The sequence below is a fragment of the Embiotoca jacksoni genome, unplaced genomic scaffold, assembly GCF_022577435.1.
Source record: "Embiotoca jacksoni isolate LCO1_2020_lvr unplaced genomic scaffold, fEmbJac1.0.p SCAF_5, whole genome shotgun sequence".
NCBI classification, from domain to species: Eukaryota; Metazoa; Chordata; class Actinopteri; family Embiotocidae; genus Embiotoca; species Embiotoca jacksoni.
In genome coordinates this window covers 122,106-137,794 of record NW_027185403.1, presented here as the reverse complement: position 1 = coordinate 137,794, position 15,689 = coordinate 122,106, and the positions used below count along the sequence as shown (strand labels likewise).

The 15,689-nt window shown below is 41.1% G+C and overlaps 1 protein-coding gene across 1 annotated transcript; it reads left to right on the top strand.

The window, feature by feature from the left end:
• Positions 1 to 9,664: 9,664 nt before the first annotated feature.
• nanos1 (nanos homolog 1) lies at positions 9,665 to 12,380 on the top strand. The gene has a single exon (XM_069171302.1). It carries the CDS (start codon positions 9,937 to 9,939, stop codon positions 10,615 to 10,617), a length of 681 nt encoding a protein of 226 aa, XP_069027403.1. The 5' UTR covers positions 9,665 to 9,936; the 3' UTR covers positions 10,618 to 12,380.
• The last annotated feature ends 3,309 nt before the right edge of the window (positions 12,381 to 15,689 follow it).

The window sequence follows — 15,689 nt, the reverse complement described above, 5'->3', positions numbered from 1 at the left end:
AACATAATGATGAGCTTCTGTCAAGGCTCAGTGCATCAATATAACTTTAAAAGTGCTTCTGAAAAATATATTCTTTTTTCATTAATTAATTCTGAACCAAAAGCTGCAATTATAGAGTGTTTGTGTTTATCAGCTCACACAACAAAAAGCTTCAAACTGGTAACATCATCAGCTCAATTCTCAATCACAGCTGCTCCAAAATATCAATATCCTCAAAAATGATGAGATCAAGTCAGAGTCAATCTGTTGGACTTTTGGCTGCTGCTGTTAGTGTTGGTAAGAAATAAGATTTTGTGAACCATTTTTGGCCCAGAAAATGTAATCCTTTTCAATTTATATCACTTAGTTCATTGTTCTTGCCGGAAAACTTTCCTTATGCTCACCATTAAAAAAAAAATACAAGAAAATACATCTGTCCGTACATCCATCCATTTCCTCTAAGACTAGGTCGCTGTGGCAGCAGGCGAAGCATGTTAGTCCAGACATCTCTATCCCCAGCAACATTTTCTAGCTCCTCCTGGAAAATTGCCAGGCAAGATGAGATACATCATCTGTCCGGCATGTTCAGGGTCTACCCCGGGGTTTACTACCAGCTGGACATGCCCAGAAAACCTCCGAAGCCCAGTAGGCATCCTGAGTCCCATCAGGTGGCTCATTTTGGCGCAAAGGAACAGCAACTCTGCTCGGACCTTCCTCAGAATGAGTGCGCTCCTTACCCTTTCTCAAGAAAAGACACCAAGCTGCAACCAGCAGTGACGTCACCCTTTGGTTTGTGAATGGCAGTTATGAAGCCTCTAGTTTGGATTTTGGCCGGCGCCATATTGTTAGTTCAGAGCGGTTTGTAGCTGGTAGTGACCATATTTGGTCACCTCTAAAACACTTCCGCATCGGCCTCATTTTTCTGAGCAGGAACTTTTATATACAGTCAATGTTTAGAACATAAATATATTTGAAAATTCCCACATAAACAACCAAAACCAGCAACCATTAAAACAAACCCAATTAATGAATTAATTAATAAAAGGCAAGAGACAAAAAAGAGGCACAATTTCCCATTCCAAGAAACATAAAAGCAGTACAGTTCACCACCTTTTTTTTCCCACAACTTACCCATAATGCACCTTGCTTTTTTTTGCACACCTGTTGCTCAAAGATGGCATGCAAATGACATTGTTGCCAATTTGTTTTTAGTTTTACTGTCACTCACGCTTAAGTTACCAACTAAGACAATTTATTTAAAAACCCCAAACACAACCAAAAGATTTGAGTCACAATGAAAATGTGTAAACACGACTATAATGAGAGCTACTTTCAAGTATGATCAGTTAAACCTGATTTTCTTGAAGACGTACAGCAGGTTTGCGGTAAGTCGAACAGATTTTTTTTTCCTGCCAGTGTGGCTTCTAGTTGGTTGTTTGATGTTCTGTGGCTGAACATGGTTCAGCTAATCATTTTTATTTCTGTGCTCATTACTCCTGCTGTTTCAGCAAGAAACACTATTAGCCGTTAGCCAAGTTACAACGAGCCTCTGCCCAGAAAACTCAGCTTTGGGGTGAATCGAGCTGCCTCACGAGTTTTACTTTTTGGGCTTTTTGATTTCTGTAGCTTTCTGTGTTTTCTCTTCTGTTTGGCTAAATGCTGAAGCTTATTTATCACGAGGTAGCTGGTGAAATTAAAGCCAATGATGTTTAATTTTGTATCTGTATCTTTTAGTGGGGTCTAACTGAATTTAGAATATAAGTACCAAAAGCATTCAGTGTCTCAAGGCTGTTATTTGCAAACCTTAATTGTTGTGTCATTTATTGTCATATTGTTAGATCTCCTTTTTTGGTTATGTTTAAAAAAAATATTTTTTGTACTTATTTATTCCTGCTTTGAATTGGATTCTTAGGCAGTGAAGAAAAAGTAAAGGTGATGGAGCAGGCTGTAGTTATTTAAGGTTTCCGTGGTCAAAGTTGGGGTAAAGGACTCAAGTTTGAAACATGACAAGAAGAAATTAGGTTGTTTTTTTTCCTATTAAAGTATGGAATTCTTGGTATGATGGAGTTTTCAGTATAGGCGAGGTTTGCTTGAAGACTCTGACTTTGTAGCAATTTCAGGTTTTGTCATTTCCAACTTGCTTTAATGCCCTTCACTCAGGAGTTAGCCAGGATTAATTTTAGACTTGGCTGAAATACACATACTTCACCAAATTCCTCAGTCTCTACTAATTTGTGATGAGCCTCGTTGACGCTCTGCACTGTGATTGTGCTGCCTCGCCATGGTAACCTTCCAGAGGTGTGTGGTGTGCACCTAGAAACTGACAGGCTGTCACTGTGAACCTATTAACCTTAAATCTCTCAGTGATTGTAAAATGACACAGAAAGGTCTCTCTTAGAGCCGCGGCTCGTCCTCGTGAACTCTTGAACCTCCCTCGGCTGCCAAAGTCCTGGGACTGGAGGAATGTAGCCGGCATCAGTACAACTCCTCGACAACACAACACATCTCTCTGTACTGTGGCTCATGGTGGGCTCAGGCCAGAACCAGTGCAATGACAGGTTAGATTTTTTTTTTCTCCGTTCCAGGTTGCTGAAATGGTTCAGTTGCCTTTGAATTATTGACGAGCAGTTTAGTTTTTGTTTTAACTCGGTTGGCGACAGCCTACGTAACGTCCGAGAGGACAACAGGCTGTGAATGTTCTTGTTTTGTCCTTATTATGATGAGCGAAGAATATCTAAATCATTTTAAAAGGAAATGAGACGTCTGCTCAAAATTCAAAAATATTTTGCATTAATGGAACAGTTGTTTTAATGGATTAATGGAACAGTTGTTTAGCTGTAAATTGAATACCTTTGTTGCTGAAGCTTTGAAAAAAAAAAAAAAAAACATCAGGAGGGTTTATTTATTAGTTTAGATTCACTTGGAATTCATGTTGTTACTCTAGCTTTGGTTATTTTTTTATCTTAATTTGGACTGAAGCATTGTTCATGGGGGAAAGATCTGACAATGCTCTCAAAAATAGAACGCAAATTAAATCATATGACAAAATAACAGATGGGTTCCCCTGTGATATGAAATCAGTTGAGCTGAGTTTTTCCAAAAACAAATGCATAATTTCTGGGGAACTTTTCTCATCTCATACTTGTAGACTGCATCAATGTCGAGCAGAAAGAAGGGCGGCCATCTGCTCATCTGTCCGTCCAACACCGACTGGACTGGGCCAAGTTCGCCACTTGTCACAGAGGGATCCCGCCCACCGATAGCTCTGACTGCAGCACAGACCTGTCAATCAAACAGATACGCCCCACCAAAAACAAAGATTTTCAAAGCTCATTTTTATAATTAATGACGGGCGTCTTTTTAGATGGACCGCCAGGAAATTAATAAGAAGGAGCGACTTTAGCTAGCAAAGGTGAAATAACTCGTAGAAAAATGCTATTCACATGAGCATTTTATGAGACTAGTTGAATGGGAGTCTATGGAGGCGACCTTTAGTGGACCTCGGTGGTATCGCAGCTTAAGGCACTTCCGCATCTCATTTTTCAGACCCAGAAGCTAAGTCCACTTTTATACACAGTCTATAGTGGCTTCACAGAAATCTGTTCTAATGCCGCAACTGAAATGTGCTCATTTTCAATGCCTTCAGTCTACTCGTCTGAGTGTTGCCTTATCACTTCAAATTTTCATCGAGCAATGACCGTAAATGCGAAATTGCATCAATCGACTCCGTCTTCCCTCGGCTGTGGAATCATAGCCCACAAAGAAACTTGATGAATGCGCCGAGGATTTGGACTCCGAGTATGTTGAGGCTCCTTCGATGAACCACATTGTGTCAGTCGTCGGGTGGGAGGAAGGAAACGGCAATGAATACTAGATTGTGTGCCACTCATGGGGAGAGCCGTGGGTGAGTCATCACATAGTACTTAACAGCCTCGTTTTTTTTGCATGGTTCAGTAGCTTTTAAACTTGGCATTTGAAAATTGGATCTCAGAATGAATTGCAGTGGGTGCAGTTGATTTATAAGTGACCTTGAGATTTTGCTTCTAAGGTGATAAGGGACAGGTCTGTAACAAGTGACTACAGAGGAGGAATTGGAAGCAACTACATTATTTCTTTGGTCGAAGTCTGTATGTGTGGAGACGTGATTGTACCCCTCAGCCTATCTATAGAGGTTAAGGTACATGTCTGTGCAGGAAATATAAGACACTGTCCGTAATACTAATTTTGGATTAAAGGTAAAACTTGTACGGTTTGTCCTTCTTTTTCCATTTTCCGTTTAGTCTTCATGAAATAATCAGTTCAGACTCAGATCAGCACCTCAAAGCCCGGTCATGTTTATGTCCGAACTCATTTGCGCGAAAAATCAGGGTTGGATTTGCTCAAACCAGTAAAACAGAAGCCAGTAATTTACAATTTATTGAAATTTCCCAAGTCAAAGTGGAATTCCGCACAGTCTGTCGGTGAAGCAGCAAAATCATAAATTCACGACTATTTCCCATCAGCTTATTCACATGTTTCTGTCTCCTGCCTTTTAAGTATTCTGACCATAAGTCTGCTGGTGCTGCAGCACGTTGGTATAGATGTCTCATATAGAAAGCATCACATTAAAGGGCTTCTTTGAGGAGTTTATTATTGCAGTGCCAGAGCTCACTTGTCACTCCAGAGGGACGTGGGACCAGACCGGAGTCAAAATCAATGCAATTAGGTGCTGATATTCCCTCCACAAAATACTACTATTTCTGCCGAGAAGGTTGTTACTGCAGGTCGCAGAAGAGCTCACGTGCACAGCTCTCAAATTTCAACAATGCATCATTCTGTTGTAGCTCAATAGGAAGGAAAACAAAAATATGGACTACATAATGTTTAAAAAAAGAAATAAAAGACACATCAATGTCTCCAAACAACTCGTGTTCCCTCAGATGTCGATAGATCTGGATCCGTTCGAGGTCAAAATCGCCAAGGCTCTCTACTGACATTTTGTCTCATGAATGACACGTAACAACCTCGCTGCCCTTACAGTGAGACTCCCAGGTCACAAGATGACTGAAGCTGCATGCCGTTCATTTCGTTCGGCATCTCATGCGCTTGATAAACAGACCGACCTCCCTCATTGACTGACATGCTTTATTAATTTCGATTCTGTCATGCTTTCTGGAGTAACGCTCAGTGTAATCACCAGTTATCTGCAGCGGTACACACAAAAACAACAACAACACAATGGCCTCCTCTGAGTTTATGTTCAATTATGAGGAGCCCGTTTTCTTGCTGTTCAGCTGGGGGAACAAAAAAAAGGAAAGAAAACGAAGCACTTGGATATTTGGTTGAGGGAGATGCAACAATAATAAAAATGCAAAAAACACGAGCTGCTGTGCTTTGCTGCTGGTATGGAAATGCTTCCCATTAACTGCAGTTTCCATTCAGCATCTCTGGGGAGAACAAAGGATAATCAAACCTTCATGCGGCGCTGTTAAACTTCGAGCCTCTGAACCACGGCGAACCTTAAGCCTATAAAAGCTGCGGCGTGTCCGAGTGGAGGCGCACAGTGAAAACAAATACTGAGCATAATTTTTGTTGCTCAATATTATGTGATCAAGCCCCCTCCCTCCCCCCCCACACACACACAGTCACACACCCAGCCTCCAGCAATCTTTCTTATGAAATCAAATTTGCGCTCTGATTAAATTTCCTGCATGTTTTCTCATTTGCATAATCACAAACAGAGCTCTAATGGCTGTGAATGAAAACACATGGTAATCTTTGGGTCTGAGGCAGAAAAAAAAAAAAGGTCTTTTTTTTTTTTTTGTATGACCATAAAAAGAAAAGTATGAAAAATGCAGCTTGCAAAATGCACAACGCATTTTCATACCGAGTGATTCAGCATTCATCTTCATTACAGCGATCGATATGGCAAAAATGGATTTTTCAGCAATTCCTGCAAACCCCATTATGTATTGTTGTGATCAATATCTCACTCTGTAAACATGCAGATGGAGGGGCGGCGGGGGCGGGGGTTTACATGAAAAGAGTATTACTGAGGCCTTTTTGGTGGTGCAGAGGCCTGGATTATCAGCTTAAATAAGAGTTGGAGGGAATATCCACTTCTAAAGTGTCTTTGAGCAAGGCATTGTAATGATTTATCCATGACAGCTGCCTCTAGCAGCAGCGTAGGAACGCAGAGAGCTTCCCGTGTGTGTGTGTGTGTGTGTGTGTGTGTGTGTGTGTGTGTGTGTGTGTGTGTGTGTCTGCTTTGTCTAATCCTCCCCCATGCATTCGCTCTTCAAGGCCGCTGCTGAAACTTCACCTCACAAAATATGCAACAGAGAAGGAAGGAGACGCAGACGTTGTTCTCTGATTTAGTCTACAGTGTTACAGACATCATATCTGGTGTTAAAGTTTCACAACATGCCCCAGTGACACATTTAAATCCTTACCGGCCCAATGAGCACATGCATTTACAAAAGAAAAAGAAAAAAAGGATGGCATTTCTTGTCTTCACACATTCCTCAACACCATCAATCATTCATTTATCGTCGTAAAATATGAGTCGAGCAGTTTTTTTTCCCACTGCAAACACGACAAGTCTTGTTCTGTTTTTCCTCAAATAAAGGCCTGGATGAGCACATAATGATCATAATCATAATGCATGAAACATCAGTGGAAGATGAGCTCCACAAGACGGTATAAATCAGTCATTATCATACTCCCGACTTCAGCAAAACGCCCGTCTCAGCTGATTTGCTTCGCGTAATGCGTCCAAGGCCTTAAACAGCAAAAGACACTCCGATGCCGGTCTCATATTGCTAATGAGCCCATGCAGGAAATATGACCCGATCATTAAAAAAAAACCAAATGTCTTCCCCTCGGAAAGCCAGCTACTTTTTCCTGATGATCCATGTTTTATTTTTCATCCCTGTCAAGCTAAAAAAAACAACAAAAAAAACCACTTACACAGCGATCACTTAGTCAGTGTGATTCCTAAAATCGATTTAGCCACCCTGCTGATGTTGTGCATCATTCCGCCGCTAATCTCGCTTCCGTGTCCAATAGACTCGTGCAACCTCGAGGCGGCCGCAGAATTAGCTTTAGGTAATGGATGAGTATTAATCCCTCTTAGTCACAACAAAATTAAGGAATAATGTGTTCCATGAATATTTCAGTTACTCTGAAGCAACACAAGGAATCTGCTCCAACGATCTGCCCCGGCTTGCAAAAAAAAAAAAGAAAGAAAAGGAATTGGGTGATTAAATGCATTATTAATACTTCATAATAAAATTCAGATTTTGCACCGGCTGAACGTGCTCCGCAGTGAGAATCCAATGAGCATTTCAATACTATTCCAACCTAACTTTCTGAACACGTAGAACAGAAAGAAGTGGCCCGTCTGAAAACGCTGCAGCTCGTTGAACCGTGCTTTTTTTTTTGTTCCTGCCTTTTATCGCTCTCGTGTCTCTCCTATCACGGTGCATTCTTATTATATCCCTAAAAAATAAAGATGTGAACGATCCAAGTCAGTGAGTTCCTGCAAGCCTCCCCCTGGAAGTTTTAATTAGAACACCAGTCAGTCGTGTTATCGTTGTTTCAAGAGGGCCGCTTCCACATTCCTGAGCTGCCCACTTCATCACAGGATCAGAGGCCCACAGTGAGAGGACTGTTCGGGACGCCCGCCTCAGGTTTCCTGCGGATTTTAATTTTTTTGGCCTCAAGATGCAGAATCTGGATCACTAGTGTTACTGATGGAAGGAAAATAAGCTGCAATTTGATTGGCAGAATGATATATAGCCAATCACAGATTTAAGACGTGTCGTTCATAATGAAAAGTGCAAGATATACTGGGAGTACCATCCCACAACTTTCCATGTGCGTATGAAGATCCCGAACAAATTTCCTGTTAATGCTTTTGGGTGCTGAATAAACACTTTTGCACAATCACATTAGAGGTCCATGGATGACTGAAATGTTGTTAAAGACGAACTGATTTCAAACCTGAAGCCAAAAGTCTTTATGAACTTTATACAATCTGAGCAAAATGTGACCTGCAGCACACGTGAAACACGACCAACCTACAGGACTGACTTTAAAGTGTTAGTTCACCCAAATAATGAAAATGCCTTCACCTCAAGATAGCAAACGGGTATTGCATTAATTATGTGTTATTCAAAGCAGTAAATCCAAACAAAAGACACCAAAAAACATTAGGAACAAACTTTTGGGAACATCTTGCCAAAAACCTGTCGACTCCCTCGTCTGTGGATTATCCGGAGCATGAGCGCATACTGCTTTCAGCGCTGTGAAACAAAAATGTCATTCGCCTTCATTGTGTATTGTAATTTCAGAGTCTGATATCACAAAGTTTGTGAAAATATAAACCAGCATTTTACTGTATCTGCATGACTAAATTAGTCTTGTTCACTGAGAATTGTAAATTAGGTGAACTGACTCTAAACGGCTCTGGGTTGTTGTTTTTTTTTCGCCCTGTTGAACACATCATACATTAACCATCATCCAAATGTGTATTGTCTCGTCTTTGGGTTTGATGCAGTTTGGTTTTGTGCAGGTCTTTCTCAAAGAATTTGCCTCAAAGGAATTAGAGGGAACTAATGACATCTGCTTATATGGTGGGACATAATCGGTGACTTTCATCTTCCAGCCGGTGGTCATCATCACCATCGTTTGTTGTCACTGTCATTCATCCAGTGGAGGAAAGAAGGGTCTCCCGGTTCACATGAAGTGACCTGTAATTGCGTGCTGCTGCCCCCTGTTGAAAATCTGATCTGCATGTAGTGTTTACATGGCGACTGTGTGGTGTTTTTATGAAGAATGAAAGCGTGCTGTGACCAAAACAAAAGATTAGTTCCAAGTTGTGAAATATTTGTTTATTATTTTAACATTTACAGATGTTTAATCCTGAATGTGAAAACAGTTTCTGCGGACCTTAATGCAAATCAAACTTTTTAACATGCCGTTCTCAGAATATGAATCTTCGTTTTCTGTGTTAAACCCGGTTTGCCTGGCAGCATGTGTTGTGATGAAGAAAAAATACTTTGCAATGGAAGAAAAAAAAAGCAAGAAAGCTTAACCACCCATCAAGTAAATTGAAAATCATCTCACGCTAATCTGCTCAAGATTAGTGTGTCCAGTAACTGTAAACCTCTCAAGCATGACGAAATATGGAGATATGAGTGTTTGTTGAACAGGTTTGCCTCACAGGGATTCAATCTTCAGATCATAAAATGCACTGGCACAGATTATTTCTTCCAGGACACTTTGGTGTGTGTGTGTGTGTGTGGGGGGGGGGGGGGGGGGGGGGGGTTACTCCTGCATGAAACAAAGAGGTCTCAGCTCTTGGCACACAAGGGGTTAAGGTGTGTGAACGCCCGAGTTTGGCGTTGATGGTGTTCACGCACAATGATTAACGATATTGATTTTTTTTTTTTAAAACATGCGGAATTATAATGTTTTAGTACCAAAAGAGGGGGGGGGGGCTTTCATTATGTCAATAATGTAATTAACTACAGTAAGGTTTTTGTGAGAGAAATGATTTCTCTACGCACTTGTCCAAATCATTAACTATTAACAACCCTTTTTTTTTTTTTTTTTCTCGTGAAAGTGCCCGAAATCTCTAAACGCCAGAACGATGATTGATGTCGACAAAGCGACCCTGCCCGCGAGAAAACTGTGTCCAAATGTGGCTTTGAAGAAAAAAAAAAAAAAAAAAAAAGGGGAGCTTGCTTTCGACCTGATCAGAAACTTGGTGTTTAAGGGAGAGTGCGCCCCGCCCTCCTGGTCCTTATAACCACAAAGCCTGTTTGCAGGACGCTCAAACATAACAGGAACACTGGAGACCAACATCGCTGTACATGAACCCTTTCTGGAGGCGAACTCTGGCTACAAAGACATTACGGATTTACACTGGCTGTTTCGCCTTTTTGACGGCAAGCAAAACGACCCGAAGAGGCCATGGATTTTCTCAATCACAACTATTTGAACGCGCGCAGCCCCTATGACTATACTTTTAATTTCTGGAACGACTATCTCGGGCTGACGACGTTGGTGACGAAGAATAATAAACTCAGCATGCCCCAGAATCCCAACTCCATCACCGAGTCCCTGAAGGCGACGCTGGGCTTGGACGATGCCCCGCCGTGTCCGTGCGTAATCGCGGGCGGCATCGGGGAGAGCGGGCACCTGGACTGCTGCTGCCCGTCCGGGAGCCCCCCGCCGGCCTCCATCCTGGACCTGAAGGAGCGTTTCTCGATACTCAGCCCCTTCCAGAACCAGCTCGGCGTGCAGCTGCCGGAGCGGGAGGTGGCTTTCGGTGGGAGCTTCGCGGGCTTCGATCTGTTCGGCATGGAGAGGAAGATGCGCAAACCCGCGTCCAGGAGCAAACAGGAGCCCAAAATCTGCGTCTTCTGCCGAAATAACGGAGCGCCCGAGGAGGTGTACGGCTCCCACGTCCTGAAGACTCCCGACGGCAGGGTTGTGTGCCCCATTCTGAGGGCTTATACCTGCCCCCTTTGCAGTGCCAACGGGGACAATGCCCACACGATAAAATACTGTCCTCTGTCAAAAGACCAGCCGTCCCAGCGACCATTAAAGGGGGGGAGGGCTGTGGGTGGTAAGAGGATGAAAATATTTTAAACAGACGAGACTATAAAGTAAATTGAATTGCACTGAACAATTTCCACATGACTGTTTTGATTTCGGCTCTAGCCTTTATCCCAGTTTCATAAACATATTGATTTTATCTTTTCTCTCTCGCTCTCTCTCTCTAAGATCTCTTATATTTTTATAGTTCCTTTATCCACATAGAATAATTTTATGCTTTATACATTGGATTTATTTTTCTTTCTAGTTTGTAGTCATTTTGAACGTGTGCATATAAATACACCTATGTATCAATAATCACAAAGTGTGAATACATTTTAAAAAGAAGAAGTATTTTGCTCATGTAGGGAAACACACTGATATTGGCAAAGGGGGATGAATGTCATAGTCTATTTCTACCAAGTATTTTTGTACGGTGAGCTATAAGCTGGCCCGCAATTTTTTTCTTTCACGTTTTAGAAAACCAAAGTTATGTTTGCCATTAAAGAAGCTCAAGAATGTGTCATTAATGAATACTTGTGTGCGTCTGACTGGAGGAGGAAACTCTTTGATCCCATCTGCCTGTCTGAAAAAGAAAAAAAAAAAAAAAAAAAACTCCACAGCATATTTTCCAACTTGCTCTCAAAGTTGACATTCAATCTGGGAGGCAGGAAGAAAAAAAAAAGAAAAAAAAAAAAAAAGGAGAAAAAGACAATGTGGCCTCTGTTTAGGGCTCATATGCTCTGGGGAACATTATAATCAATTGTTGCCAAGCCAAACCTCTTGCTCCAATCTTATGTGATGAGAAAAGTTATCTGACTTTTACAAGCAGTCAGAAAAGAGAGATTCTACTTTTTTTTTTTTTTTTTTTTTTTATGTTTACATTCCGAAATAAGGGTGACACACTGGATTTCTTCTCTCTCTGTCAGCTCTCTCTTTCTTCGTGGTGTCTTTTTTTGTTGTTTTTTTTGTTTGGGGGTTTGGCCCTGACAGTGTAGTCACCATGGGGGCATGTCTGCTCTGCATTATGTAGTGGAGTGAGTCCTGTTCACCTTTCCCACTCTGTGTGTGAAAAATAGCAAAATGAATGTCAGTAAACAACAACAACAACAACAACAACATGTTATCCCGTTATTTCTTTTTCTGAAGAATCCCAAAAAGAAAAAAAGATGCAAAAATGTTGTGAATGTATGATTGAAAGTGTCACTTGCAGGACTGCACATTTCTGACAGTTTTGTTTACCAAAGGAATAACAATTGCATTGAAGAAAGAAGAAAAGATTTGCTGTATTGTATATAAAGTGATGTTTATTCAGTATTTTAACATTACAAGTGACTTCAGAGGGCACTACCTCAACAGGATTTTGTACTTACATGTAAAATGTCAACAGCAGTTTATTGATATAGTGCTGCCATTTATAATAAGGGTTTTGATAGTATTTTTGATCTTTGTATAACATAATTGTATTTTCATTTTTGTTGCATTTAACATAATGGAAAGTCAGTTTCCAAGAAGCTATAAGCATTGCTCACCAAAAAGGTGATTGTCTGTAAATAGTGATTCTACCCATACTTTTCAAAGTTTAGTTGTTCAATGTTCTTGAGAGTGTGCAAGAGAGTGGATATTGAAAAAGGCTGACAAAAAATGTGCCACTTTTAACAGAGGTTTTGTTTTGTTTTTTGGATTAAATGAATAAGAGAAAAAAAAGAAAAACACTGTTGAACTTTGTTATTTATATTTTACCACAATTTCCTGTATGCTGCTGTGCAGAATAACAACATATGAATTCACTAGAGAAATAAAAGCGTATCAAATTATTTGGAGCTCGTTTTCTGTAGTTTGGTTTACTCAGCGTCTTGACTGACAGGTTACAAAACCCCTTTATTCTAAACACTAAAAGTTGTAGAAGAGTCTCAGATTACTGTTTTACTGACTGATTTAATGATTTGCAAACTGGTCTGATTAAATCCAGTAGAGGAGTCGGCCAAAAACAAAACAAAACAAAACAAATGGCTTTTACTCGCCCCTTAATTGGCCGGCTAACCGGCTGCCTCACTAACGAACTGACACAAAGACTTTGTGTGGATCATGTTAAGTCCTGTGTGTGTGTGTGTGTGTGTCACATTCGACAGAGAGGGAAGAAAAAAAACAAAAAAAACTAGAAAAAAAAACAAAAAACCTCCCCTTTATCCTCAAACTCGAACCGATCTGTCGTTCTCATATCTTAAAGATTTGTCTCCCAAAAAGACAAACACAGTGCCACGGTTGTTTAAGGGAGGTCTGCCCACACAAGAATGTCTTGGCTTATGCCTCGCCATTCAAACAGATCATGTTTGCACTGAAGTGGATTGAATCGCTGGCCCGCTCTCTCTGCCTCTCCTCTCTCCGCCTGCCATCTGTGGAATGGCTGCTGCTACTGCAGACATATTATGGGGTGGTGGGATGGATGGATGGGGGGGGCCTCCAAAAACAGAGCAGGAAGCTTTTTTTTTCTCTTTTTTTTTTTTTTTTTTTGCTGCTGCTGCTGCTGCTTCTTGTGTTTTTTTGGAAAGCCATGAGCTGTACACACTGAGTCCTTGCAGCTGTGAGCGCTTATGACTGACTGCAGCAACTTGGTTTGTTACAAAATGTCCCATAAATGGAGGCAAATAATGAATAGAGTAAAAAAAAAAACATGAATGGCACGACTGTCTGCGGTCTCACCAGCAAAGAAAAAAAAACAACAACAACAGCAACAACCTCAGACGTTTCCTAATTGCTGTTGATGCTGAGCAAACAGTGCAAAAACAAATCAAGAAGACTGGTACGTACATTAGCCCGAAGCATCCAGCTGGTGTCATCCACACCTTGGTAGTGCTAATTTACCCCCCCCCCCCCCTTCCTCCTCCTCCTCACCCCACCCCACCCCACCCTCCTCATCCTCCCCTGCTCTGTCTTCATGGATCTCTCCAGCTGAGGCTGTGGTATTAAAAATGGATGACTACTAAGTGCAACAGGGATTTATCTCTGTGAGAAACAGTGGTGGATAAAAAAAATAAAAAATAAAAAATAAAAGAAGCCCGGTGGGCTTTAGCGTTTCAGGCAAACGCCAGCCAGCAGGTCTTATTCCCACTACGATGAAGCCTCCATTAGCTCGCTCCGCAGACAGGGCCCCGCGTAATCTCGTCAGCTGCGCCATTTATGAGATATGTATCTTTCATGATCATATCATGCGTCTTAGCTGGCTGGGTGTTTTTATATGCGATGCACATATATGTGTGTGTGCGTGTGTGTGCGTGTGTGTGTGTGTGTGTGTGCAGAGCTGTTCCGAGTTTTTTTTTTTTTTTTTTTTTTTTTCTGGAGATGAGATGTGAAACAGTGAAGTTATTTTTTCTTAAAAAAAAAAAAAAAGAGATATGAGTGAGGGGCGGGGGAGGGAGGGGGTGTTTTAATTAAAGGGCAGCGTTATTAGTCAGGTGTGGACTCGGACCACCTATCTCCACCAATCAGACAACTGGATCCCATCTGGCAGGTGATTAAAATGCAACTAACGCTCCGCGGCAGAAGTTGGTCTTCGCTGTTAATGTGATTTAAGGGATTCATTAACTCACACTTACTCCCTCATCACCGAGTAGTCACCGTACGGTAGATGAATCTTAACTTTTTCGCCCGATGTAACGTCGCGCATGGCTTCCCGGATGGAGTCGGGCACTTCTTCACGGTGCACTTTTGGTAGACGGGATGGCTGAGTGGAGTCGGTTGATTAGGAGTTTCCTTGCAGAGAAAACACATTGGCTTTGGTCAGTACGCGGCAGCACCTGTGAAGACGAAGTTGTCCTGATTTTTTTGTTTTTGATGCTTAGGTTTGTCTCCTGCAGGGTTTGGTCTTTTTTTTTTTTTTGTAGCTTTTTGGCTTGCTCGTTTGGACGCACTTGTTGTTTATGTGTAACATGATCATCAAACAGTAACTTGAATTTGTTGAAGTACTCCGTGAAGTACATCCTGTTTTGGAGTCTGAAGGTGATGGTTGTGTGGTTTTCATTTTATTGACCTTTTAGTGGCCTCGGGTGTCAAAATAGTAGATTTGAGAGTCAAACTTTTTTATGTTTGTCACGCTGTTCGTCCTCTGACATGTCATGGCTGTCTGTGTGTTTTACGTATGCTTTCTTGTATTACCATATCTGTGTTTTAAGATTTAGGAGTCAGATGTAAGAGCTTCTGGAGGTTTTGGAGAGTCCCAAATTTAGAATTTCACCTTGTTTTTTTACCTTTTGTTATCGCCCTATCGATGTTAAATTCTCCAATAATTTGGGAAAGCTATCGCAAATACTAAATAAACAACATCTAAAAAGCCCAAAACGGCTCTAATGTTGCACCAATCAAAAAATGACAAAAATGAAACAAGATCCCTCTCCCTTACGGACTGAAAAAAAAAAAGGGGTTGAATTCAAATGATGAATTTGAGAACTGGAGAATGTCTTCAATTCTCCCATTATATTATACTTTATTTCTTGAATTACATATTTTGAAAATACTGTTTAATTTGTCTTAAGTATTCTTGAATGATTTGTTTTCTGACTCGAATTGAAAAGTGGCATTTAGATATAATATCTTAGTTTACGCTCGGTTAACCTTTCTACTCTGAGTAACAGAGCTTAAACATTCAAACCCAGTCTGCCTGAATGTGCAGGCAGGACAAAGCAAACACTGGAATGACTCGGGTAATTGACCCTAACGCTCCATTTGCATAGCCTTTTTTCTCTTTCATTGACCCACATCACAACGGTGTGGAAGGCTGATAATAAGCCACACATCTTCAGAATTCGTTTACGGGGACCCATCATTTCCCAGAATACACTTGCAATAAGGATGCTCCTGTCGCCTAGCAACTCCTGGAGATCAAATTGAGCAGCGGCTGAGCATGAAAGTCATTCCACAGAGGGAGCTAAAGAGGATACCACCTTTAGCCTTCATATTAGATGGCGTATTGGTGATTTGGTGCCGGTTTGATTTTAAATTGAGAGGGAAAAAAAAACAAAAATGCTTTTTGGCATTGATGTATTTTCAGCTCATTACCACCCCCTGTGGTAATAAATACGTATTACAAAAACATGAACACCTGTTTTGTAACGCATCTTATATTCGGT